Raw genomic sequence first — 26,930 nt, 5'->3', positions numbered from 1 at the left:
TAAAACCATTAGTTTCCTCTTAGGAAATGGTTATAAAAATATAATTATTTATAACCACAACAAAGAGATAATAATTTGCTGAGCCAGGGAAGAGGGAGGTCATCAATGTTTACCAATGACAATGGGTCTCTAAACTTCCATTTTGATGATTTGAGCCTAATAGTTCGGTGTATAGAGGTTAAAGAATTGAGGACTTTTTGGACTTTACAAAATGGATTCCATGGGGGCCATGACAGTAGTGTCAACTGGCACATAATGGGAATGACTGGAATGGCCCAAACCACAGAAACATCAGCCACATCTGCCGTTGATAAGTCCTCAACTGCAGCCGGTGATATGTATAAGGATTCCATCTTATAAGGACCACGTAAGCCGAACACCTCAGATAGACAAAGCTCAAGCTTGACCCGAGAGTACCACAGAGCTCGCTTTAGAGATGCTCAGGACTTTCATCCCTTTGCTCTATTGCCTAATATGCTGTACTTACCCTCTCTGTGTATTATGTGTTAACCTCCATGGATACCTGATTGGTTTATCTGAGAAGATCCCATTCAATGAACCTGGCATTGCGGAGACACAAACACATCCAAAGGTGTTACTTTAGTAGCCATTTTCTTGCTTGAGACAACTGGGAGGTCTTCAACTGTGAAATACATGATCTTCATAGCAAGGCTGTTTTCTTTATTTAATTAATAGGATCTTATCTTCCTGCATCCCCAGAGACAAAGGACAAAGGGCAAGAGGGCCATAACCTATAGCCAGCTTAATCCGTCCACAGATGCTTATGCAGAAGGTACTACCCTAGCCTGCCCACCACCTCAGCTTCATTATACCATTATTATAATACCATGTTTATGCCTGGAAGTTCACAAATCTAATTATAACAGATCAAATTCTGGGTAAGCACACGGGCACTAAGCAAAGAGTTATACAGCAGCCAAGTGTCAGTCAAAGTGATCTCACATGCCAATCCCCTAGGAATGCCTTTGTAATCACACATTGTGGCCCCAAATATAAACGGACTTTCCCAGATCTGCATCGTTACAACTCTCTTTGCTGAAAATCCACTCCTCCCTTGGGACTTATTCTGTCTTTTATTTCTTTTATTTTTTCACCTCCCAAATTCCACAGGGCTACAGCCTTTCTTAGCATGACCTGTCTCCTAAAATGTACTTTCTATAAATCTTACTTTTTCTGAATCTTGCTGACCTGTAATTCTTTGCTGAGTCAGTGGGGAAAAAACAAGGAAGAATGCTAATTTTTCTTCTGTGCTGTTACCCAAGCCATGCTGCTGGGGCGACACTGGAGTTCAAATCACCCCAAACAATAACACATGGAGGTATTTAAAGTGAGAGAAGTGTCTAATTCATCTTAGATCTTAAAGACAAAGTAGTATCTGGAACATGGCGCCTGCACAGTAATTATTTGTTGACTTAGTGAATGAACAACTGTATACTAACTTTAGGAAAATGATATATAGTATAAAGAGAAAAGGGGATTTTCTACTTTTGTGATAGATTTGGGGCAATTTTGCTATGTGGATACTAGTCGTAACGTTTGTTTTGATTTAGACGATAAATTAGAAATATTAAAAAACTGAAGACTTCAAAGTGAGACTTTAAATTGTGGATGGAAAAATTCCTAACTGGGAAGGTCATGCCCCAGACATATAACTTCTTTAATAAAAGGTTTATCTTTACTTTAAGTAAACTCTGCCCATTGTTTCTGTGCATCTAAGTTAATATACCTTTGAAATAAACATCCTCAAGAGAGCACATAATCTTATTAACTATCTTGTAATTGAATTGCCGCCTTGCTTTCTTCCACCTCCATGTAGTTAGTCTTCCTATGTCCCCTTCTCAGTTTCAAATGTATAAAATAAGCTACAATACTATTATTCTCTGGAGCATTTGTCTCAGTCTTTAGAGATCTTGCTTCTAGGTGTATCCTCTTTTTGGCTCAAATAAATTTTTACAAATATTCTCTGTAGGGTCTTATGTTGTCAAGAGTAATTGATTTGATAATATTTCTCATTTTGAGAGATTTTTAAATTTTTAAGGAAAAAATAAAGGACATACATTAACAAAGTAACAAAGTAACAAAGAACAATAATTAAGAAAAACACTATGATTAAAGTAAAAGATAAATTAGAGGGCAGTCACTAAATGGCTACCTTCAGATACCAGAGTGGTGTTATGATGTCAGAGAACTCTGCAAAATATGATGCCTACAGAGAGAGTTCACTGAACATTTCCCATATGATACAAAGAGACTTGCAAGCAGTCAGCAAAGGGGCTGCATGATCATTATGGCTAGCTTCAGAAAGCAGGAAGGGGCTCTGTGCATTGTAATGTGTCTATAATATAGAAAATTATATCTGATGCAAACCATCTCTTTTGGAAACCTGTAATGGAAAATGCTCTAAAGAAGACAACACTTATAATTCTGGGTGCTTCATCCAGACTGGGCATGGCATGGCACATTGGCCAATGCCATCCTTTTCTCTATTGGCACACTCTTTAAAGTAAATTCTCCTTCCTTTCAGTTATATTGCAAGAATATTTCCTTCGGTGTATGTGACAGAATTTATTTTCCAGATTTTAGAAATAATGGATTAAAAATTCTACTAATACTTTTATGGCATATATCTGAATAATATTCACTTCTCTAAGGCCACAGTTTTAAAATATTCTATTATTTTATCCTCTCTGCTCTTTTTATAACATTTAATATTAGAATTAAGAACATCTGTTTTATTGCATGATGGATCTGTACATTTTTTTAGTTAGGCTATGCTTCATTTCCATTTAGGTTCCTTGGAGATCTCATCAATTGACATTATTATACAGTTTTTAAATCATAGTATAAAGAATTAATGTAACACTTGTAATCAAGGTATATTAAATTTAGTTCTGTTATAGTCAGCTCTGCCAGAACAAGGATGACCAGAACCAGTAGACCAGCAAGTCACAGGGCAGGGCACCTAAGGTAGGACACAATTGCAGGTAGTAAGATAGTACCAGCAGGAGGCCTTGAGGAGGTTCAGAAGTTGGGGAAGTTATAAAACACTATTCTCTGGAGATATATGAGAAGACAGGGAAAAATCTCAGTCTGAGATGAACTAGGCTATCAGATAGGGATCAAAGGTAATGACTGAGATACTTGAGCTAAGGTGTGTAAGTAAACAGTCAGAGAAATAAGGTAACAATATCATCATTGGAACCTATGATCAGAGTTGATTCAGGAAGGTCCAACTCCATGCTGAGCCTGGAAATTGTTGCTTATATACTTCTTATATTTTCAATACTTATGGAAAAGATTGAGTCTAGATTTTAGAGGAGCAAATTAAAGTTTAATGGGGCCTAAAGGTTATGTCATTTTAAGGAATCTTTAAGAAAAAAACAAAAGACTAGAGTTTCAAATATAAAGCAAACAAGCCAATGCTTATTTAGGATAAAAAAAAAAAAAACTAACAATTTACTGTATCCTTGGGGCTCAGGCCTCTTTTCTCTCTAATATCCCCTTAGTTTCTAGGAAATGCTTTCTCAGTAATTGTTCTTGATTATAATTTGGCTTCCTTCTCAACCTCAGATATTGTATAACTCCCAGCCACTCACAACACTCACAGAGGGCCATGCAAGTGAGGTGCAATGAAACTTCAATTTTTTTAGCGTTAGGGCTGTTCTGCAGTTTCGAAGTACTAAAACTGGCAGCTGGAAGAATATGTGAGGAGCCATGGGAAGATGTGACATAGCTTTATTCAGGCATAACAGGATACAGCAAGGCACAGGCACAGCTCCAGATCCCCCCATACTGCACAGACAGGCTGTTCTTATAACAAGGTGCATAATAATGGCTTAAGGCCAGGTAGTATAATCAATCACAATCTACAGGTTGTATAGGGTGCTGTATCTAAAGTTACATAGGATACAATATCTAAGGCTGCCAGGGATGCTGTAGCTAAGGCTGCCTGGAACCACACAGCTTGCTAGGAGGGAGCCTGACCTACATCCATTTTGTTTCTCAGTCCCCTCACCCAACAAGGGCAAATCTTTCTCTGGGTAGAGATAATTCTATGTAAGGGAATTAAATAGTCCTGAGAAGCAGGAGAACGAGGGACCATAAGGTCAGAGGACCATAAAAATCATTAGAAACTACTGTTGAAGAAGAAAATTTTGATGCTATATTGTGGTTAATCATAATAAATGTAATTCTGATGTCACCTATGCCAACAAATATGTCATTGTTAGGAACTTAAGTAAAATATGTTTGGAAGGCTGAATGCAGAAGCCACAAACTTCTGCTGCTGAGCTTTTTGGGTGACTCATGGCCTAGACAGCTCTGTCCAAATCAGTGTGACTAGTCACAAAACATCTGTTAAAATCATCTTTGGAATACTGTGTGCATTCTGGCTCTCTTTACTATCCTGGCCTTCTCTTCTTACTTTGAATTTGGCTGAGTTTAGTTTTACAATTGAGTTTAGTTTTGCTAGGTACAAGAGTTTCACAATTCAGATCTTCCTAGGAGGATTCTATACAAAAATGCTCAGATGACTAAAATATGTAACAAAGGTTAAAAGAAAATGGTACTTAGGCTGCAAGTGTTGAATGAGAATCAGAATTTGTAAATAAAGGATGCTTGTTTTTTCCTGAAGACAATAATAAATGAGAAGAATAAAAAACTTCAGAAGACAATCCATAAACATTTTCCCTATTATAAATAACTTTTGTTGGGTGAAGAAACCTCTTTTGCTTACCACATGTTAAGCAGTTCACTGTGTTTTTTTATACTGAATTTGTTTGGATATCCAGCTCATGAAAAAGTCACCTTATAAATCGTTTCCCTTATGTCGTGGCTTAAAAGGTTTAGAGAAAACAAAACAAAACAAAACAAAACAAACAAAACAAAACTGTTGCGGTCCACAGAGTATGCTACAAGCCTGTCACATATAGAAAGTACCTTCAGCTTGGTGGCAACTTGTTCACCTTACAATTAGAAAGGCTGCTCACTGACATCTGCATTAGAAGCCTGATTTAGACATAAGGGTCGCAGAATGAAAGCTTGGCTTAACCGAGTCCTCCACACCTCCATCTCCAGTTTTTATCTTACGGTTATTGTAGTTTCTGTTCCCATCTAAGGTTTTGATCCTAAACTCACGTCCCCAGTGGCCTTTTCTCAGGCTTCCTCCTATTTCCCAAATCTCTCTTCTATAGAATATTTCCTATTTGTATGCTTTATCTATTTCCTTCACTAACCTCCACTAAGGCCCTCAGACCTCTGCCACCCTTTCTGAGTTTTGGCTCTTGGCTATTTGGTCATTTTCCTTCTCATCTATTTCATTTAACTTCTTCCTCCCTCTCTACCCCCAGGACTATTATTATATGTGTTCCTAAGGCTTTACTTCACGTTGATTCAACAAATATTTATTAAATAATTATCCTCAACTTTTATTTTTACTCTTACACCCACATTCATACCATCAAATTTTGTTTGCTTTACAATCAAAATCTATTTAGAAACTGACTTGTTTTTACTGCTATGAACCAGGTTGAAACCATTGTAGTCTTCTGAATCACTGCATTGAGCTCCAGATTGGTCTCAGGTTTTGTGTTTCATTCGCCCACCCATTTCATAGAGCATCTGATCCTTTTCAACTTAACAAAAGATCGGGTTAGTGCTCTGCTTGCAACCATCCAAATGTCTGTCTCTGTCTGTCTCCCTTCCTCCCTCTCTTTTTAATTGTAGTAAGGACAACTTTTTAAAGTGTTGTTAACACAGTGTTGTTATTTACAGACACAATGTTGCATAGCAGATCTAGAACTCATTGTTAATGCCAGAACTTCCAGCCTAAAAAAGTTTTATAAGAGTTTGAGGCAAACTGATGACAACTGCCAGAAAGCAAAATCTCAACAGATTGAGAAAATTCTCCAGAGAATAGCAGTCTTATCGCTTATTTTATACATTAGAATCAAAGGAAGAAATGTAAGGACGGGGGGGCAGGGATTACATGAAATTCGTTGCTGGTAGATTAGGGGGGTGGAAGAAAGCAAAGCAGTGAAATCTCTAAGAGTGGATAAAAAGTATAACCGAGAGACACATACTTCTTTTCCATTGATGGAAATAGGACAGTTAACATTTACAGCACACAGAGATAATGTGGGCAAAAAGATAACTGAGGGTTTCTGTGGTCTTATACTCTGGTGGGAGTTTGTGGCCTGAGAGGCCTTGAAAAAGGGGATTATGCTGACATTCCAAAGATGTGTTATCTCAGATGGAAAAAAGACAATAGACAAGCTCACATAAGGCCAAGATTAACAATTATCAAGGAAGCTACAGGCCTAAGAGGCAACTATCTTCCATGACTCATCTTTAGTTAGGAATTTTTATGTTCAGACCATCCTATGTGATTACGTTCCGTCTGAGTTAGTAAGACCTACCATTCAGGCCTCCCCTGAGCTTGTCATGTTCAGTATGTGACCCCCTTTTGTCCATATTATTCACTTGGCCTAAAAAAATTTTATACCAATTGATTAGCAGCTCCTTCTTCCTTCCTCCCCCCAACCTCTGGCAACCTCCATTCTATTATTTTGCTTCTATGAGTTTGACTATTTTAGATATAAATAGAATCATGCCATATTTGTCCTTTGGTGACTGGCTTATTTAACTTAGCATAATGTCCTCAAGGCCTAAGTTCTCAAGTTCTACACTAATCACACTGTCTGCTATTATGTTTACCCCTCTCCTTTTTACCCCTCAGGCTTCACCTCCTGCAAATCTTACTCATGGTCCCAGAACTACTGCTCATTGTCACCTTGCTTTTTTACAACACTCCTTGCACTTTCTGGTTTTTTTTCAAGAAACACAGTTTTGCCATATAGAACGATTGCTTCTTTCCTTCACCACTTTCAGGTCTTTGCTTAAGCATCACTTTCTCAGTGAAGCCTTTTCAGGATCCACTATTCAAAGTTTAACATAGCATCTCCTTCTTGGTCCTTTCTAGTTTACTTTCCTGATTTATTTTCTCTCTATCATCTATTTCATTATATAAGAGTAAAAGGTCCATAAAGATAGGGATGTTTGTTTTTTTACTGATATATTTGCTTTACCAGCATGTGGAACAACACCTGAGATAAAGTAGGCACACGACGTGTTTTGAATGAACAAATGTATACATGCTACTATGTGCTAGTTATTTAGTTTACAATCATGAAAAAGAATTGGAGCCCACCAACAAAAAAACTAATAAAAAACTATCAAAAATGAGAGAGGTTTGTTTAAAGAGTTAGAGAGCATGGAACAGGGGCACCTAAGCCAGCCTGCGGTAGGATGAGGTACACAAGTTGGGCTTCCTATAGGAGGTGGCACCTGAGTCTGATGATAGAAGTCAGCCCAAAGAAGGGAGGAAGAGAGGTTTGGAAAAGAGCTTTTTAGATAGAGAAGTAACATGAACAAAGGCAAGCTCTAGTAACCTGTGGTAGATTTTATGTACCCATTACTGGCTAACTTCCTTTTTTACCCTCAACTACTCCTCTTCCTTTAAAGTCTCAACAAACTGCTGGTCTTTAAATATTGGCTCAAGGTTAGCCTCTGGAAGAACCCAAATGAAGACAGTGGTTCTTACCCAAACTCTGGAGAATAAAAATGACCATATCTTTGGGAGATAATCAGGCAAACCAGGTTGGTTGAATATAGATATAGGTAAAGGTGAATAGGTTTGATAGCAAAGGAATTTGAATTCTAGGTTAAAGGATTTTAATTGTTTCAAATTCCTTATGAAATCTTTGAGTTTGGGGATGAAGTAAGCAAGAAGATATCTGAGTATGAAGAATCTAACTGTGTTATATAGTGGTACAGTCCTGGGGGCAAGGAGAGTCTTCAGGGAGGAAACAGTTTAAACAGCACTGTTAGGGTATATTCAGAAGCACATTAGTGAAGTGACAGTGAGAATGGAAAGGAATAGATAGAGGGAATATGTGAAGGGGAAAAAAAAGACAAGATATTGTTGTCAGGCTCTGTGTCTTATAGGGGGTGGGAAGAGAGAAGTAGAAAATGTTTGAGGCTATGTCATTTAGAGAGCAGCGTATTATTAACAGAGATGAAGAAACTGTGAGTGGGATTTGAATTTGATGAGTTAAATACATTTGAACTTGTTTCAGTGGGATGTCTAAGTAGGGATGTTCAGCAGACAGCTGAAATATAAGAAGGCGGAAAGAATTTTGTTTCAGAATTGGGGCTCTTTCAGATGATGATAGATATGTCTGGCTATTTTGAAAATCCCAAAGAAATACTTGTTTTATACAAATCTTACAGTCCTGACCTTGTGACTCTCAATAGAGAACGGTGAATGTTATGGTACCCTGAAATGATTGGTAGACTTTGCAGCTGAAACACACACACACACACACACACACACACACACACACGTGATGTGGAGAAGCTGTTAAGTGTGCATGGGGTCATGAGGGAATTTGGGAGGGCAGAAAGCTAACCATGCAAGTTCTTGAAGACACCAGACAACTAGGAAAGTACGAAGTCAAGTTCAAACAGTCTGGCAGTGTTCGGGCACAGCAGACAAATTTGGAATTCTTGAGGGCAAGATTTGGTCAAAAAAAAAACAAAAAAAACAAAAAAAACAAAAAAAAACCCAGCCATTCTTAGCAAAGTCCTTAGACTCAGAGGACTAATGCTATTGGCTTTCTGCCTAGTTTTATGGAGTGGCGCTGGCCGTACACTGAAGGATGTTATTAAGGAATACAACCCTTAGCTTTTTCTTCTTCAGGCTAAATAAACCTCATTTCATTCTTTGGACAGGTCATACTTTCCATTTCTTTAATTATTTGTTACTCTCTCTGAACTTTCTCCAATTTTCCTTTTAAAATACTGAGACCAAACCTTCAAAACACAGTAACAATTGGCTTAGTTCTGGGCACAGGGAATGATTCCTTTTCTAAAATGTGACACCCCAGGCAACATTTCTTTGCAGGTTTTTTCACCTGTTTTTAATATGACCATTTAGTGCTCATCTTATTCTAGACACCATGTTAATTTTAGACATAATATGATCATAATGGGACATATCTTTTTCTGTTTTAACTTCAAAGATTCAGAGTTGGAAAGGGTGTTGGCTCAAATTAGGCTTCCCTTACCCCCGTTTTAGGGAGATAGTACCAGTCTGATTCTTTTTGTTCCTCATGACAGCTCATATCACATAACATGAGGCAACATTTTCACGCCTTCGCCTCAATTTGTGCTTTTGCCGCTGCTCATCCCAATAGATTAAACACCAGGCTAGATAAAAAGTGATGAGAAGAAAAAAAAAATTGCTTAGACATGAATCAAGACCGGAAGCAGGGGAGGACCCACCAAGGAGGACATCTCTGGGAGTAATTTTCCATGTGGACTGAAGGATGATCTTGTAAGGTACAGTCTCAGGTTACACACTCTGGACTCCAATTCTGCAGGATTTACAAGCCATTACTGGAGAGAGTCTGTGGCTCTACTGGCACAGGAGGAGGAGGAAGAAATGTTCACTAGACAATAAAAACTTTCGGTTTACACAGTAAAATAAATACAGGGCCTTCCTTTTACAGGGTGAAGAAACTTGACCCCTGAGTTTTAACTGGGGATCCATTTCCATGCTTAGAATCTCGCGAGGTCCTATTCAGCCAAGACTGCTCTGGATTTGCAGTCACTTCTGACAGGGGTAGAATCCAAATCCAGAGAAGGGCAAAGTCTCCTCCTTTGAGGCTAATGAAAGGAAAGCTGCTGATGCTGGAGCAGCAGAGAAGGCCAGGCGAGCACCGCCCGCCGGCCCGACTCCCGGCGGCTCCTCCTCTCTCCCTTAGGCCCACTCCCAAACTTAAGTACACGCTTTGCGTTCCAGCCAGAAGCCCTGCGTGAGCCTCTACACGTAGCCGCAGACGGCTCCTTAAATAGGTCGGAGTTGAGCGAACAACCCAGACGCGAGGCTGAGAAGCGAGCGGAGACGACCACACTGGCGCACGTAGCGGTGCGGCGGGTCAGCGGGCGGCCAATAGCCAGGACACGGCCCGCCCCGTTGCCGCCCCCTCCGGAGCGTATAAGTTGCCCGCGGCGCCGAGGCGCCTGCACGACTGTCCGACTCCGGCTGTAGTTCTGCGGTGCGCGCTTGCCCCGCGCGCTGCCCCCGCTCGCTGCCCCCGCAGTCGTGGCCCGGGGCGGCCCAGTGCTCCCCCCGCTCTCGCGAGAAGTTCGCCGCCGCAGGGCGGTGGGGTGCCCGAGCCCTCACGGGCAGTGGAGGGGCGGAAGATGGGGTGGTGCGCCGGAAAGCCGCAGTTTTTGCTCCTGGTTCTCGTCCTCCAGCCCTGGACTCCTTGCCTAGGTGCAGACTCGGAGAAACCCTTCAGCATCCCCACAGGTGAGCACTGCCGCGGCCCGCCCCTGTCGCGTGAGGCTCGTCCCGGTGGGCAGTTCATTCATCCTTCAGCCCATCGCGTGGGGCTTGCTGAGTGCGTGAGTGAGTGAGTGAGTGAGTGTGTGTGTGTGTGTGTGTCCTGTTCCTCCCCAGAACAGCAGAGGTGAGTGGAGACTGGACGTTCTCCAGGCCCACCGAGGTGAGTGGGGTTTGTTGTCCCTCTTCCTTGGGGCCACCGAGGAACTGAGCCCCGGCGGTGCTGCTCCCTGGAGGAGTGTGGGAGCGTCCGCCTCCACGGGCTCTCGGAGTTCTCTGTAACCTGAAAGCGCAGGAGTTTTTCTACAGCACAGGTTGGGGTTTCCTTTGGTTTTGCAGGTCCCTGGGCATGAACACCTTTCCTGCAACTTTCTTTTCTCCTTGTTTCGTGGAGTTGGCTTGATTTATCCGTATTAGACGAGGCAGTACTCTCTCTGTGACCTAAACACGGAGCTCAGTGTACTTTCTGATTGATGGTGACACATTCCTTCCAGCGCCCCGGGAAGCAGCCGGTAACACCTACCTGTGCCAAAAACAACGCTCAAAACTTTGGTTGTTTGGTAAGGCTGCCTGGCTGGCTATCCAGTACCCCGAGGCAGCAGCTTTCCTCTTTTGGGCTTTGGAGAGGAAGCTGTGGACAGACAGTTTCTCCCCTTACTCCCCCACCCCCCCTTTCCTAAGCCTGGTGCCTGTTCTTGTTTTCAGAAGCTCGAACTGCAGCAAATAGTCAAGTTCATGTAAAACAAAATTTTTTACATTTAGCCAAATTAAAGAGAGTCTTACCACATGTTCGTCTAAACATACTTTGCTGCCAAACATACTTTGTCGCACATGAGGTATCCTTGGAGTTTTCCACTTTTGTCCTTTAACTCTGTGCTCAATTCTCTGAAATTCGAGTTTGCATTTAAATGACCTGCTATAATTTTTTTTTTTTAATTAGGATCATTTTAGCACTTTTTTTTTTTTAAGTACGTAGGGCATTTTTTTTTTTTTTTCTGCTCGAATTTTGCTTAACAAGGGCAAATCTATTTCAGGTTTACATTTAGATGTTAACATTTGGCGTAGAGCTCAGCTAATCCATGAAGCAATAGTTTTGTTAAATATTTCAGAAAACTTCAATGGGCTAAACTGTCCATCTTTCTACATTCCTGGTAAACAGTACGTGCTTTGTTAGCTTGAGAAACTTTGGTATTCAGATGGATTTCTCTCAGGTCCATGTGGTGGTTTTAAAATGGGTTTCTGAACCCTGTGTGGTGCCTTTAAATTTGAACTGAATTTTTGTGTAACTTTAAAATTTTCTTTTAGTGTATCACCTAGAAAATAGACAAGTAAGTGTCTTCATCAAACTTGGAAATTGAGACATTTAAAAAACAATTTTCCCCAGAAAAATGATTTTGTTGTCGTTGTTTTTGTGAAACACCCAAAGAAATGTTCTGGGAAATAAAATAACCTCTAAGTGTTTTGCTACTTTTAGAGGGACCTCTTCAGCCTTTGTATATTTTATTTCACTTCATTACTAACACTCTTCACTTTTTATAGAAGACATTTCTTTGTTGCTGACTTTAAGTTTATAGTCAAAGTCATCTTCCTTTCCCATTCTGGCATTTAAGTTTCATGGAACTGGACAGTAAAGTTTTAATGGATTGTAACCTCAGATAAAGGGAATTTCAGATGTGAATGTTTTCCTCAGAAGATGACCACATAAAACTCACTGCTGATATCTGAGGACTGGTTTGGTTTTGGTGTGTGTGTGAGAGGGGTGGGAGACACATAGGGAATTCAGTTATTGTGTAAGTGCAGGAAAATATTAATTTGTAATAGGTAGAGCTAGCAGTAGCAGGTCTGATTATAAACTTTAGGCAGATGTGGTAAGTTAATAAACGTAGATGGCACAGTGCTTGATAACATGGCAAGAAGCATGGACTATGTTCCATTTTTCGCCGAAAATATTACAACCAAAAATAATCGAATTGGAAACTTATTTATCTCTGTAAATTGCAAGAAAACTTTAGAACTCTTAAGTTGTCTAGCTTAATAGGAGGTCTGTAAGAAGAGTGCTTATCACCTCTAACTCCCTATATTTGTCGCCATGTCCCAGCTAGCCATGAATAGATTAGACCAGAGTTTCCTAGCCCTATTGACGTTTTGAGCCAGATAATTATTTATTGTGGGGGCTGTCCTGTGCATTTTAGTATTTAGCAGCATCCTTGGCCTCTACCCACTAGATGCCAGGAGTACCCTCCTCCAGGTATGAGAACGAACCATGTCTCAAAATGAAAATTAGCCAGATGTCTCCTGAGGGTTTGAAAACCACTTGGTTAGACAAATCTGTGTGTATTTGAGGCAGTGTAGCAGAATAGTGTCACTGGAATGATAATAGAAACTCTCTTTTGAAAGCAAATACAAGGATTTTTTATTTTTCCACTCTAGTAGGGAATTTGCAAATTGAAGCACATTAATCAATTTTTGGAATATAGTTTTTCCTATCTTTGATGCTATGTGTTGACTAGAGTTGAGAATACTGCTTTTTATTATATTTACTGAGAGTTTTTCTTTGTGCTGTTTTCATTCCTTTTTGGTTGCTCCTTCATTCTTAGCATGGAAAAGATCTAAACAAAATTCTGATTAAAAACAATCATTTTCTCCTGAAATCATTTATAGGAATTTTACCTTAAAATTATATGCCCATGGGAGCTTTTAAGGCAAAATCCTTCTAATGAGTGTCTAAAAATCAGGTTCATACCCGGATTATCTTTTCTACACTTTTCTGCCTTCTAGATGAGAGAGAGAGAGGATGGATTTATTTCTGCCAGGCATTTGCAAAAGGGCCTTAGACCTGTATCAAAATTTTTATGTTTTCTAAGGTACCTAGACTATTTCGTGTTCTAAATTTGGCAGAACCAAGTTTTGGGCACAAATGGAGGAAATGGTTTCAAATGTTTCTGTCAAGACTAGTATTTTTCAACCATGTTCATTTATGAACTCTTTCATTTACTCTGACGCATTCCAGAAGGAAAGGAGAGGTTTGTTCCTGTCTGCTGATGCAAACTGGCAATTTACAGGGTGGAGAGGGAAAGAGCAAGGTCCTGGAGAAACCTCTGGAAGGAAGGGAAAGAGGCTTGTCCTGTGTGCACTTTCTGTGTCCTGGGCTCCAGTCACACATGATTCATCATCCTTAAACTGTGTTTTATTTCATAGTGTAAAAACAGACATATGAAACGACTCTAGAGAGTGTGAGGATAGGAAATGAAAATTAAACTGAGATACCCTTTTCTACCCATCATACTGGCTAAAACATCTAAAAATAAACTCATTATACTAAATGTAAAGATGAGAACTGTCAAACTATTGATAAAGAACAATATCTTTGGAGAACAGTTTAGTAGTGTCTAGTGAGTGGTGTTGAGAATCCACATATCCTGCAATCCTAGATGTGTATGTGTACAGTATAGAAAGCCCTCTGTATCCACATGTTCCATTTTAGTGGGTTCCATATCCACAGGTGGGAATCTGCAGGTACAGAGAGCTGACTACATACATTGTTTTATACCATTTTATATAAGGGACTTGAGCATCCAATGGATTTTGCTACCTGTGAGGGATCCTAGAACCAATCTCCTGTGGATACCGAGGGACAGCAGTACTCTCAAATTTCTGTGTCTGGCTGTTCTTGATATTCTATTCATTGTTTAGATCTGGCTCAGAAAATTCTTCCCCTTACTGTATTTTGTCTGGCTCTCTTTCTAACTTTCTAATGCAATTGGTTTATACAAATTATACTTGCTTTGTATAATAGATGTTTATGTTTAATAAATTACAAATTCTTTGAAGTAAAAGGACTGAATCTTACTGATCTTTGTGCTCTTCACAGTGCCTTCCCTGTTTTTGGAACTCAAAGGTTCTCAGTTTTTATTTGAGTTCTTGGCTTACTCAGAGGGTTATGAAAAGCGGCATGTAGTCAGTGACATTGCTAGCTCCTTTCCCCAGGATTTTAATTAAATTTACTTAACTTCCTTTCTCTATCCAGGGACTAATACACTACCATGACCTAGTAATTTACCAAGGAAACATTAGGCAAGGCCTTGTTTCTGAACTATAATTGGCAACTCTTCTCCATAGGTTATATTTTTTGCTCTATATACCTAGCTCACTTCTTAATCACCTTCAGAAATGCTTTCAGGTGATTGGATACCATGATTTTTTTTTATACATGGTGAAATGGAGGTTTGGAATGGTTATGTAACTTTCAGATCTCATAGCTGGAAAGCAACACAAGAGGGGCTTGTGCCCTTTCTTCAGGCCATGTTTATGCCTTTTTGGACCTCTTTATTGTTTTGTTGGACTTTTGAGACCTATGGGAAAGAAATGGAGACTGGGCATCAGAGACCTAAGGAAGCAAAAAGAGGACTTTGCTAAATGAGAAAGCAGAGAAAGCACATATTTTGTAGGTTTATGTAAATGGAGGGGAAAGGGATAGTTACAAACTGAAGGAAAACTGGGTCCTTGGCCCTGGTGGTAAACTATGGCTCATGTCCTGTGGGACAAATACAGCTACCTGTTGTTGTATGGTTGGTGAATTAACTATGGTTTTTACATTTTTAAATGGCTAAAAAATAGCTAAGGAATATTAATATATTGTGATGTGAAAATTACATGAAATTCAATTTTCAAGGTCCTTAGAGTTTTATTGACCCACGGCGACATTTGTTCATTTACTTATTGTCTGTGGTTACTTTGGTGCTACAAGGCATAACTGAGTAGTTGCTATAGAGACTGTATGACTTTCAGAATCTAAGTTATTTACTGTCTGGCCCTGTACAGAAAAACTTTGCCAACCCATGCTGTAGGAGATGACATTCCCATTTAAGCTGTGGCTCATGAAGATCTGCTGGTCTCTTGGAATGAGCCTGATTCTGGATAGTAGCAGCTGATTCTGGATATTTGAAAGTCCTGTTATTTATTAATTAAAGATTGAGGTGTACAGCCTGGTAATTTGATTTACATATATTATGAAATGATTACCACATTATGTTCAGCTAACATCCATGTTCTCATGTAGGTATAATTAGAAAGAAAAGAGAAGAAAGGAAAAAAATATTTCTCTTTGTGATGAGAACTCTTAGGATTAACTCTTAACAACTTTTCTATATATCATACAGCAGTGTTAGCTATAGTCATTTGTAGTACTTATTTATCTTACAACTGGAAGTTTGTACCTTTTGGAGAGCCCTGGTTTTCATTTTAGACTTTCAAATTCAAACATAGAGCTTCTCTGTTACTTCCTTTTAAACACGGTGCTTGATGCTAGCTAGACATGTACCTTGAAAATAGTGTACTCATGACCAAAAATGACTAAAACATTCTGATGTCTGGTTGGAAAGGAGACGCTTATTTCCTCTTCAGTGCTTGTGTGTGTCCTAGTAATTTAGTTTAGAAATTTTGCTATAAATTTGTGGCTTAGTTCCTGGGAGGAAATGGTTAGCACATTTATCAATGAGTATTTTTATTCTTCTTCAGCCATTGCTGTAAATTAGGCTAAACAAATTGATGGCTTTTAAAGTGACAGATACTTTTCTATTTTTTTAATGTGCATGTGCTCTGGTGTGCTTGCCTCACTGAAATAACAGAACTGATTTTCAGAGCTATTAAGATTTTAGTTAGTCAATAAATAGTTATCCAGAGTAGTAGAATGGTAAACAGTGTGTCATGATTTGCTATTTTTACACTACTTACTTGCTTAAGGCCTATATGTTGCCACTCGTGTTTGATAATGATGCAACTATAGATGGTCTAGCAGTACAGAATTGATTGATATCTTTTTAACTGTGTCACAAAAATGTCTCTTCAAAAAATACCACTTATAATAAAAAAATACAGTAACTTCAGATAAGTTTTAATGTTTCACACAGAAGATAACTTTAAAACAAAATTCAAAGAGAAGAGGTATGTTGCTTTTCTACCCAGAGGAAAGTTTTCCATTACATATTTTCTTTTGTGTGTTAAAAGATGGAAATTGACTTCTATTATTAATTTTAATTTAGTTTTTAAATATAAATCACTTTATTAAAAAATCTAACTCAGGTTAGTGCATTTACATACTTAGTCACTAGATTGATTCACAAGCATTTTTCAAGCCTTAATTGTATTCGTAGCATACCAGAGCAGTTTGGGAAAAATAATAAACATTTTTTATACCTGTTGAAATATGGCTATATCTCTTCCTGTCTTGAATTTATTTCTTATTGGAGGTGTGATTGAGAAAATGCAAGAAATTTTGTTTAAGGTTTAGTTTGTATAGTCTTAGAATTAGATTTTGTCTAAGTAGGGAAAAAACTTTAAACAAATAGTGAACTTTCTTTTTTTTTTTTTTGGCTTTTATTTCAAGAACAATAAGCACTGAAATTTTGTTCTTTTTTGTTCTTTTTGACTTTTACTCTTCCTACAAGGAAGTAACAGTTTCTGTGTAAGTTTCTATCAAGACAGTGACAGGGTCTGCTACATCTGAGTATCCTCTTCCTTTGAACTGAGGGCTCATATTTCTGAAGAAGTACTGTATTTATAAAAAAATTCAGTAGAAATGAAAAAAACACATTTTAATTTCAATATAATTCAAAGAACTTGCTTATTACTGTAAATATACTACATAAAACTTTTAATCCAAATAAGAGCTTTGGAGGATATACAACTAAAATGATCAGGAAAAGTGTTTGTAACATAGTTGAGTTTCTAAAGTGGGCAGTTACAATTTTCATTGTTGTATTGACTGTATTATTGCTTTTTATTATTTTGGATGCATAGATGTCCTAGTATTTATTACATTAATTGCTCATCAGCTCATTTTCTTTATGGTTACAGTATCAACATTTTAAAAAGAATTCTGCTATTTATTTTATAGTTACTGCTAATATGTTTTAAAGTTCCTACCAAGGAGAAGGAGGCTTCTCCTCTGCTTTAGATGCTGTGGTTCTGCTCCTCTGTGCTGTGGACACTATTTGGTAAAGATTCTTATGGCACGGAAGAACTGTAAAGCACATGCAATTTTTATCACTCTCATTACCACCTCCAGTCAGTCCCAGACACACAAGGGCACTAAGAAGAAATTGAGTATGCATCATGCCACGCAGCTTCACCTTCTGCAGGCACAGCAGCAAGTGGAAGAAGTATGTGGAATCCTGGCACTCTTGGGTTTTTGATTCCGGGACATTGTTCAGGAAAAGTCCTGGGAGCTATACTCCTTAATTCCAGGGACCACAGAGCTCCAACACAGAGCCAGTGTCTCATCAGCAAGACTCTGTCATTGACTAGTCTGTTTTGCTGGTTCGAAGCCACACTTTTATGGGACTTTAGGGTGCTAATTATTTGTAGTTGTAATCCACAGGGCTAAGAAGGGAGCCAGTTTCTTTTAGATATTTTAAATGCGTTCTCTAACCTGTTCTTTAATGTTTACCATTTTCTTTCTGGTTCTAGCAGTATATTAAACACCAGCAGCTGTTTCAGTGTCTCAAAAAAGAAATCAGTAAATATAGAATATAAATTATTATTAAAAACAGAAAAGCTGGCTAACAGTTTGCAGGCAGACTAAAATGACATCCCTAATTCAATCACCTGGGGAAATCTTATAGCGCTGTCATGCAGAGAGCAAACTGTCTCTTCAGTGGAATTTTCCAGTCATGCCCAAGCCCGCTCTGAGGCCCCTTGTGTTCAGAGGTCCTCTCTCTCCTGCTCTAGCCTTGCTGGGTCTTTCCTGGCCTCCAGCTGGCACCACCACTGTGACCATAGTGCCCTACTCGTCCAGACCCTCTGAAATTCCTGTTAGCCATGTCTAGAGAAGGACAATTCTCCTTTTCTTCTTAGTTTAGTTTAAACAGGGTTGGAATTTTTTAAACAGTGACTTTACTAGGTAACCAAGGGCAAAACAAACCCCAGAACTGGAAAATTACCACAGCAAAAATATGAACAGACTTACAGAGAGACACAGAAGTTTTACTCTGATTTTAGTTAGAGACCCACGTACTTGGCATCCTCGGGGTTCGTCGGTTTCTGTGTTCTTGCTCAGCGTTTCTTTCTTTGCTCTTCCATTGTACTCCTCACTTACCACTTTCTTTTACACAGACAGCTCTTTCTTCTCCAGGGTTGGAACCCATGAAGTTCATGAGTAGATAAGTGTTAGTTAATAGGTTGTGAAATTTATATATATATTCATGTATGTATGTGTATAAAACATATATTTTGGTCGCTGCCCCCAGTTCTTGCTAATATTTGGTCTTTGACTTTTGTGCCTGACACAGAGGTCCTAAAACCCTTTTAATCTCTTGAATGATAGAAGCATCTTTTGTTCTAATGAGACAACTCTTGATAGGCTTTTGGTTGGGGGTTGGCCACTAGAAAGACCAAGCCAAGATTAGAAGCTTGGAGCTTTCAGTCATACCCTCCATCTTCTGAAGAGGGAGAGGAGTTAGCCAATAAGTTAATAATTGCTCATGCCTATATAATGAAACCTGTATAAAAATCCTAAAGTATGAGGTTTGTAGAGTTTCTGGGTTGGTGAATGCATTTATGTGTCAGGAGGGTGGTGCACCACAACTCCACAGCTCTTGCACTCAGAATCCTCCCAGACCTCACCCTATATATCTCTTCATCTAGCTGTTTATTTTAAAATATTATATATTTTTAAATATATATATATTTTTTGTAATCTTCAGTAGCAAATAAACTGTTCTGAGTTCTGTGAACTGCTCTAGTCAATTACAAAACCTGAGGAGGGGGCCTTGGGAACCTCTGATTTGTAAGCAAAAGCTAGGGGTAAACTGAAGACCCACTACTTGAGATTGGCATCTGAAGTGGCAGCAGTTTTGTGGGACTGAAACCTTAATTTGTAGAGTCTGTAAAACACAACAAATGCTTTCCCTAGACATAGGGGGACTAGATATTTTTATACTTTTGTAAGGATATACCAGCATAACCTTAGCCATTAGACAACCTATTTTTTTTTCCTATAGATGAAAGTATTTATGCATTTTTGCCTATAAGTCTTTTGGTATCACTTTAATTCTTGGCTTTGAGTAGTAATTTACATTTGCTTTTATGAATCTACATACTTTAATATAGCTACATTTATTTAATGAAGTCAACTTTAAAAATTCTCCCAGAATACATTTTTTATAACAGTATTTCGAAATTTAATTCAGTGAGTATTGTTTGTGCTCAAAGTTGCTTTATGAGGAAGAAAAATAGAAGAAACAAAGCAAGACAAAAAACTCTCCAGGCTCAATTCCTGCTCCTCATTGAAATTTTAAGGTTCTTACAGGGAAAATAATGCATATGTAACATTGAACAAATGAAAGAAGCTCTTATGATAAAACAGCCTGGCCTATGGAGAAAAGAATAGACATCTGACATCAGGAAATCTAGATTTGAGTTCTCCCCTTCCACTCTCTAACCTTGAGCCAATTAACTCACCCCTTGGCGGTTCTTTGTAATTTATGACTCTTATTTGATGTTTCTTGAATTCTAAGTATTAGGATGTGTAGTAGAGACAAAGTGCAGCAGGAATCAAAAGAGGCCTCAAGTAAACTTACTATATTCATTTGTTAGGCTAAAGGAAGCACAGATACAAAGTTTTTTTATATTTTAATATTCTAGTTATTCTCTGAGGAGCTAGACTTACACAGGCCTCAATATTGCTTTTTTCCTAATTAACTTTTGATTTAGAGGTAAGAAAGGAAGGCCAAGAATAACTAGACTTAAATTTACATTTAAAAATATTCCAAGTGTTTTTATATGACAGGAGAAAACAGTCTGGTGTTTATATGAAACTATTTTCTGCCTTCTGAGAGGAATTGTATATTCTTTAGTACATTTAAATATTTTAAACTGTTTTAAGAAAATAACTATTTTTTTGTTTGTTTCAATCCTGATTGTTTAAATCATATTGGTTAATAAAAATGACGCTGGTAACTCTTTAGAAGTTAAAAACATTTTTTACATGAAATGTACTATTTAAAATTAGAGGCCCTCTTCTACATTGTTACTGAAACAGTTATCAAATCACCTACATCTATGTTTTAGATGCATTAATATCTTTAAGATATTATGATTGCCTTTAGTAAACTGGAAACATGGTAAATAAAATCAGCTTATGGGAGAAAAGCAGTATTTGTGTGCATATATATTATATGTGTTTGTAAGCATATGTGTTTCTAGCTATGGTGATTATTTAGCCCTTATGAATGGAGTAGAAAGAATGTCTTTTGAGACTAGACTTTCCTTTGATATATTGCTCAATCATTGTCAGAGTTTAATTATTCCAAATGGATTGCATCTGTGGAATGGAACATATCTAGTGAATGATACAGTCTTAGAGTCAGTTCTTGGAGGAAATGGTGGTACCAATGTTTTTTCTTTTTCCCTGGCTTTTTTTTTCATACTGTTTGCAGAGGGACTTTATGTAAATTGAAGGAATCGGTTCAAATAAAGCAATTGGAGGGTAGCTTAATTTTGAAAAAATATATATAGTTATTTTTTTTCAAGTCTTAGATTTCCAGAAATCACAGAATCATTTAGTCTGGATGTTATTTTGGAGATTAAATGTGATTTATTGAATAAGCAAGTAAACATTAGCAGATGTTTCTCCTGTAGAATAAATAGGTAAGGTTAAAGAAAAATCTGTTTTATTGAAGTGATAAACTAACCATTGTATTATTATTTGATATAAAGTAGATGATATTTTTGTTCCTCAGGTATAAGCATGCAGTTTTTTTCATAGGGTGTAAATCTTAAACAGCCTAGCCACTCTTCTCCATAGTAAGTCATTGAATTACACCTGTACCAATAGCACCATGGTGGGTTACAGTTTTTGGTTAAGTGGATAAGTAAGATTTTTCAGGTTGAGGTGAACAATAAACTAAGATGCCTTCTTTAAACCATACGTGAAAACTTAAGAAATGACTACAGTTGACACATTTCCTCTTCTCTAGCTGGATTTAAATTCTTGTAAATATAACATATGAATTTTTCTTAAGTGTCAGAAAAAAGCCTTTCGAAAATGAGTTTTATCAGTGTGAAGAGGTGACGAGGTAGAAGATAAGTGGAAAAGAGGAGGTGAAATTGCTTGCAAGTATGTTAGAAAATTATAAAATACGATTTGAATGGGTTCAGACAATTTAGAAAAACCTCAACTAAAAGTCACTGCCCCAAATGCTGGCAAAGGGGAACTTTGCTTATGTAAAATTGGGCATACCCTAAGAAATATGGTTTGAGTACCTTCATACTACGGATTTATTTATCTGGATTATGCTAATTAATGGTAGAGCAATTTATATGACCCATAATAAATTGTATATCCCATTTATTTTTGCGTGCCATGACTCTCAGCCTGTGGTCCAATGTGTGTTGACCCTAGTGGCACATGTACGCTGAGATAGTGTGTAGAAATGGATTCGTTTTCATCTGGTTGCACGTATTAGCCAGTTGCCTTGGTTATCAGCAGAGGTTCAGAAATATAGACACTGTGACTCTGTGATAGGAACTGTAGATGTGTTCCATTGTGGAAGAGGGCATTTCACATCACTTGGTATTTCTAAGTTGAGGTATAAGTCCATTGTACTTTGAATTATCTGGAAAGCTGTATTAGTCCCCTTTCTTCCTGAATATATTGCTGAGGATTTGAGGAAGATACTATGCTATTCAGACCTTACAGCAACTGCAGAGACAGTGCAGAAGAGAATATTTACTTCCAAGATATAGCCAGAGGGTTCTTTGTACAGGAAGGAGGCTAGATATTTCTAACTGAATTAACAGTATGTATGAGGTTGGCTGCTTACTGGAATACATGATTTATTTTAAGGCCCCATGATCATAAACTGCTTGAATGCTAATTAGAAAAGGTGCTTTGTGGGAAACAGTGTAGGGTAATGATTAAGGAGATGGAGTTTTGGAATCGGACAACCTATATTTAAGTCCTATCTCTAACACTTATTTACTGGTTGTCCTTGGAGCAAGTTACTTAACCTCTCTGAATCATAGTTTCTTTATCATGGTAATTGACTCCTTGAATTGATTTGAGGTTAAATAATATAATTCCAGTAAAAGGCTTAGCACAGGGTCTACAAATGGTAATTGCTCAATAAGTAAGTGCTACTGTTATTATTTCAAACAATGTACTTTTGATTTGTAAAGTAAAATCAAGAATATATGGAATTAATTCCTGTTTTGATTGATAGTGGGGAGAAAAATGTAGGCTGTCGATGAATTCTAGGCAATAAATTGTCCTGACAGCCCTGGGTTTCCCATCCGTAGATTCAACCAGCAGTGAATCAAAAATAGTACTTTTTCTCTGCAGTTGGGAATCTGTAGATGTGGAGGAAGATTGTATGCATTGTTCTACACTATTTTATATAGTCTAGGACTTAAACATCTATGGATTTTGGCATCCTTGGGGAGCCAAGAACTAATCCCCTGTGGATACCAAGGGACGTTTTGGGAGGCAAAAGTTATATGTGGTTGGCCCCCAAATCCCCATGTTGTTCAGGGGTCAACTGTAATTTCTTCTTAAATTATTACTCTCGCCTATTTTTCTCATATTAATCTTGTCACAGGTATAGTGGTTCTTACCTGGGAGTGATTTTGCCCCCAATAGTTGGGTGCTACTGGCATCCTGTGGGTGGAGGCATAGCATTTATACCCCTCACAAGAAAGAATTATCTGGCCTCAAATTTCAGTAGAGCTAAAGTTTAGAAACTGCTCTGGTCTGACTGCACTTTTCTAATTTCACTGCCCTGTTTAGATGCTTCCATCGCCTTCCCTATTTCTGAATGTATCTATCATTATTTTCCAGTTTTTCCTCTGTATACATACTGGACTCTTTACTGTCCAGCCAAAATACTGTGCTTTTACCTTTTTAAAGTCATGTCTGTTTCTATGTTTGTCAGGGTGCCATTCAGGAAAGAGAAGCCATTTTAGATATCTGGAGCAGAAGGAGATTTTACAAAAGTAATTATGGGCCAACACAATTATTGGAAAGACTGGAAGAGCAAGCTTGTGGCTGAACCTCAGCATTGACTCCTAGAAAAGCAGAGAAAGCTAATCAGATTAGGAAGTTAGTACCTCAGTCCCAATTGGGGGGAATCAGGAGTCCTTTAGTAGAACCGCTGAGTTATGAATATACTGCCATAAATATAATTCAGGGATCAGGAAGATAGAAAACAGAATCCAACTATTGCTTCTGCAACATATTTATCTATGTGTCTATCTTCCTCCCTTCTTTTCCTCTCCTCCCTTTCTTCCTCTCCTTCCTCTTTCCTTCCCCTTCCCTCTCTTCCCCCCTTCTGCTCTTCTCCCTATACAAAGTAGAAGACTAGAACACTAATGTAACATAACCCCACATCTCCGGGACCATGTTTGCCAAGAGAAAACATGGACAGTGAGGAGTCCAGAAGTAGTGGGGAAAAGGCATTCTTGTCTTCCAAATCTCATAGAAATGCATCTGAAAGAAGGCATAGTTTTCATCTAGAAGCTTAGCTCCCAAGGAGTTGGGAAAATATAGCTTTAATATGTTTTTCCCCATGACTTTCTCCAGTAATTGTTTTTGAATCTTGATCATTCAATAACTATAGAATTTTATGGTAAATCTTGATGACAATAGGGAAGCAATTATGGGCAGAGTGTTAAACAACATGTTTTATTTATTAACATAAGGGCTCTATTATAAAGTTCTAAAATTATTGAATGCTTTCTCAAGTTTCAAGAACAACTACAGAAAAAAGTCATGAGAAAAATGAAATAAAACTACAAAATAGAGGCAACTGAGTAATAAGAATTTATCTTCTCTTATCCTCTTTTTTTGAGGCCAGTGAATCTTAACACGTGAGGAACAGTGTAGTGCAGCTTACCTCTAATTACAATTTTATAGCTCTTTTTGACTTTCAGCTACTTATTTTGTAGTGGTTTTTTCATCTTATACAATACCCTATTAATCTTCAGTAACTATTCACCCGGCTTCAGTCACTTTTGTGAGATGAAACAACTAGGGCTTACCCAAGGCTTCTGGAATTTGAGAAGGTCAAGAGATGCATCCTGGCACCTTTAGGAAGGAAAGATTTAATTTGACTCCATTTGTCAAGTGTTTATGAAAACGAAAGTAAAAAAGAAAATTTTGGATCACCATAAGTATACCTCAGAATTATAGATTTATTAATGTTCTTTGAAAGTTTGGTTTTCACATAATCATTTTTTTTTTTTTTTTTTTTTTTTTTACTTTTTAATTCCTTTGTTCATAGCAGAAACTATAAATAAGCTTGTGGCTGAAATTTCTGAGCAAATCTACAGAGGAGTATCTTGCATTATAATTAGAATATCGGTCTTCCTCAAGATTATTTAGAGTTGGGACATACAAATGTTGTTTCATTTTACTTGACTTCTCTAGGCTCTTACCAAATACACATAGCATTTATTTTAAAATTATATTTGTTTAGCTTATTGTTTGTGACAGTTCAAGGTAGTAAGCACATACACTTCAATGTTTAAATGAATAAATAAACAAAACTAGATTGGGAATGGATGGGTTAGATTAAATAATGCCTATATAGGTTTAATATGCTGCCATGGGAATTTTAGCTTTTTGATTTTGTGCGTGTGTTTAAAATGATACATCTCAAAAAGTTTTATTTTTGTTTTGATGAAGATAAAAATAATCTTTGAATATGGATTTATTTTGATGACATGTACCCAATATAATAACATGTGCTTAGTATGCAGTCATTTTAGCCCTTTCTAATGTTTTTCATCTGTAAATCATTGTGAATGATAGATATTTTATAAGATTGTCGAAGCATCAGTAAGAATTAGTTAAGAACTAGGATATAACAGGCTTTATGAAGATAGTATAAGTTCATTTAAAAATTTTATTTTTGGTTACAATGAAAATACATGCTCATAACTAAAAAGCAAGACATTTAAGAATTAATTAAATTTGTCCATGATCCAACTATCATTATAAATGATGTAAAACATTATGATAGTAATTTTTTTCTTCATTCATATATCTTCTTATGTTTTCTCTATAAAATCAGGATATATATATATATACACACACACACACACACACACACACATATATATATACTTATTGATAAGCATGAATAAATTATTTTGTATTCTACCTCATTCATAAAGCAATACATTTTTAAGTATTTTCTCATGGCTTCAAATACTCTTCAGGTCATGATTTTAAAGGAACATCTTAATATCTGTCATGGGATCATATCATAATTTGTATAATCATCATCTCATTATTGGATATATAATTTGCTATACTGTGCTAACAAAATAATATTGTAGGGATGTTCTTCAAAATAAGTTTTGGTTTCCATTTTTACAGGATAGGTCCAAGAAACAAAATATTGAAATCTGAACTTTTATCTCTTGTTACATGTTATCAAGTTGCTTTCCAGAATGTTGGATGGATTGTCATCTCCATGAGGAGGATACTAAATAGTCTTTTGTATGCAATTATTTTTTCGTCATTGCTATTTTTTCTTTGAGTTGCATATTCATATCAATGGAGCGTACATTCTAGTGAGTGAGAAAGGACAAACAGATGTACTGGATAGATATAAGTACTAAGAATAAAAATAAAATGGGATCGGGTTAAGAGTGCTGAGGTCGAGAAGGCTGTTTTAGGTGCTGTTTTCAGAGGAGGCTTTTCCGGTTGCATTTGAGCAGATATTTGAAGGGAGAGATTGTTGTTGAGAGATGAGCATTACAAGCAGCAGGGATCACAAGTGCAAATACCTTGAGCCTGGGATGTGCTTGATGTGTCCCTGGAACAGCAAGTTTTCCCATGTGCCTGCAGGAGGGGCAGGGAAGGGCTCCTGGTAGAAGGGAAATCAGAATGATGGTCAGGACCAGATATCCTAGGGACTTTGACACAATGGTAAGGAATTGGAATTTGAGAACAAGAAAGAAACCATTGGGATATTATGAGGCAGAAAGAGACACCATCTGTGTGAATTAGAATAACTTATCTCCTTTGAATGGAGGAGGGCTGGTTTTCAGTCCCATTCTCCCCTTTAGCCCCTTTGCTGGGTGGCTGTGTGTAATCTAGCTGCTCAACTGTACATTGTACCCCTCAACTGATAAAGTTTTAGATGTGTCATTGTGGTGGCAGTGTGAAGAATAGATTGAAGTGGGCAGGGAGGCCATTTTAGTAGTCCGTGGAAGAGATGATGGTACCCAGGTGTAGATGGTTAGCTAATACTGGATTCTGTCATGCTGAAAGAATTTGCAGATAGGTTGAGAAATGTGAGAGGAATAGCGCAGTTAAAATTTTGCAAGTAAAAAGTTTAAATTTGGTTAAGTCTGCCTCAGTTAGGAATATACTGCTTGCCATTCTTTATATTCTCATTCTTATTGTGCATGGATTCGAACTTCCTTGAGAGACTTTGGTGACTATTTTACAGTTACTTTAATAATTACCATTATTAAAATTTATAGTCTTTGTTAT

The 26,930-nt window shown here is 37.6% G+C and overlaps 1 protein-coding gene across 2 annotated transcripts in view; it reads left to right on the top strand.

The window, feature by feature from the left end:
* Positions 1-10,096: 10,096 nt before the first annotated feature.
* PLOD2 (procollagen-lysine,2-oxoglutarate 5-dioxygenase 2) overlaps positions 10,097-26,930 on the top strand; it is an 89,554-nt gene continuing 72,720 nt past the window's right edge. Inside the window, exon 1 of one of the 2 annotated variants that reach the window (XM_016166025.2) lies at positions 10,097-10,396. In XM_016166025.2, coding sequence (XP_016021511.2) covers positions 10,288-10,396 — 109 coding nt within the window. In that variant the 5' untranslated portion in view covers positions 10,097-10,287. The remainder of the gene's footprint in view (positions 10,397-26,930) is intronic. The other variant, XM_016166038.2, reaches the window with a different exon arrangement.

Source organism: Rousettus aegyptiacus, unplaced genomic scaffold (assembly GCF_014176215.1).
Source record: "Rousettus aegyptiacus isolate mRouAeg1 unplaced genomic scaffold, mRouAeg1.p scaffold_m13_p_4, whole genome shotgun sequence".
Classification (NCBI taxonomy): domain Eukaryota; kingdom Metazoa; phylum Chordata; class Mammalia; order Chiroptera; family Pteropodidae; genus Rousettus; species Rousettus aegyptiacus.
Note: the sequence above shows the minus strand (reverse complement) of the source record. Positions and strands in the feature narration are given on the sequence as shown.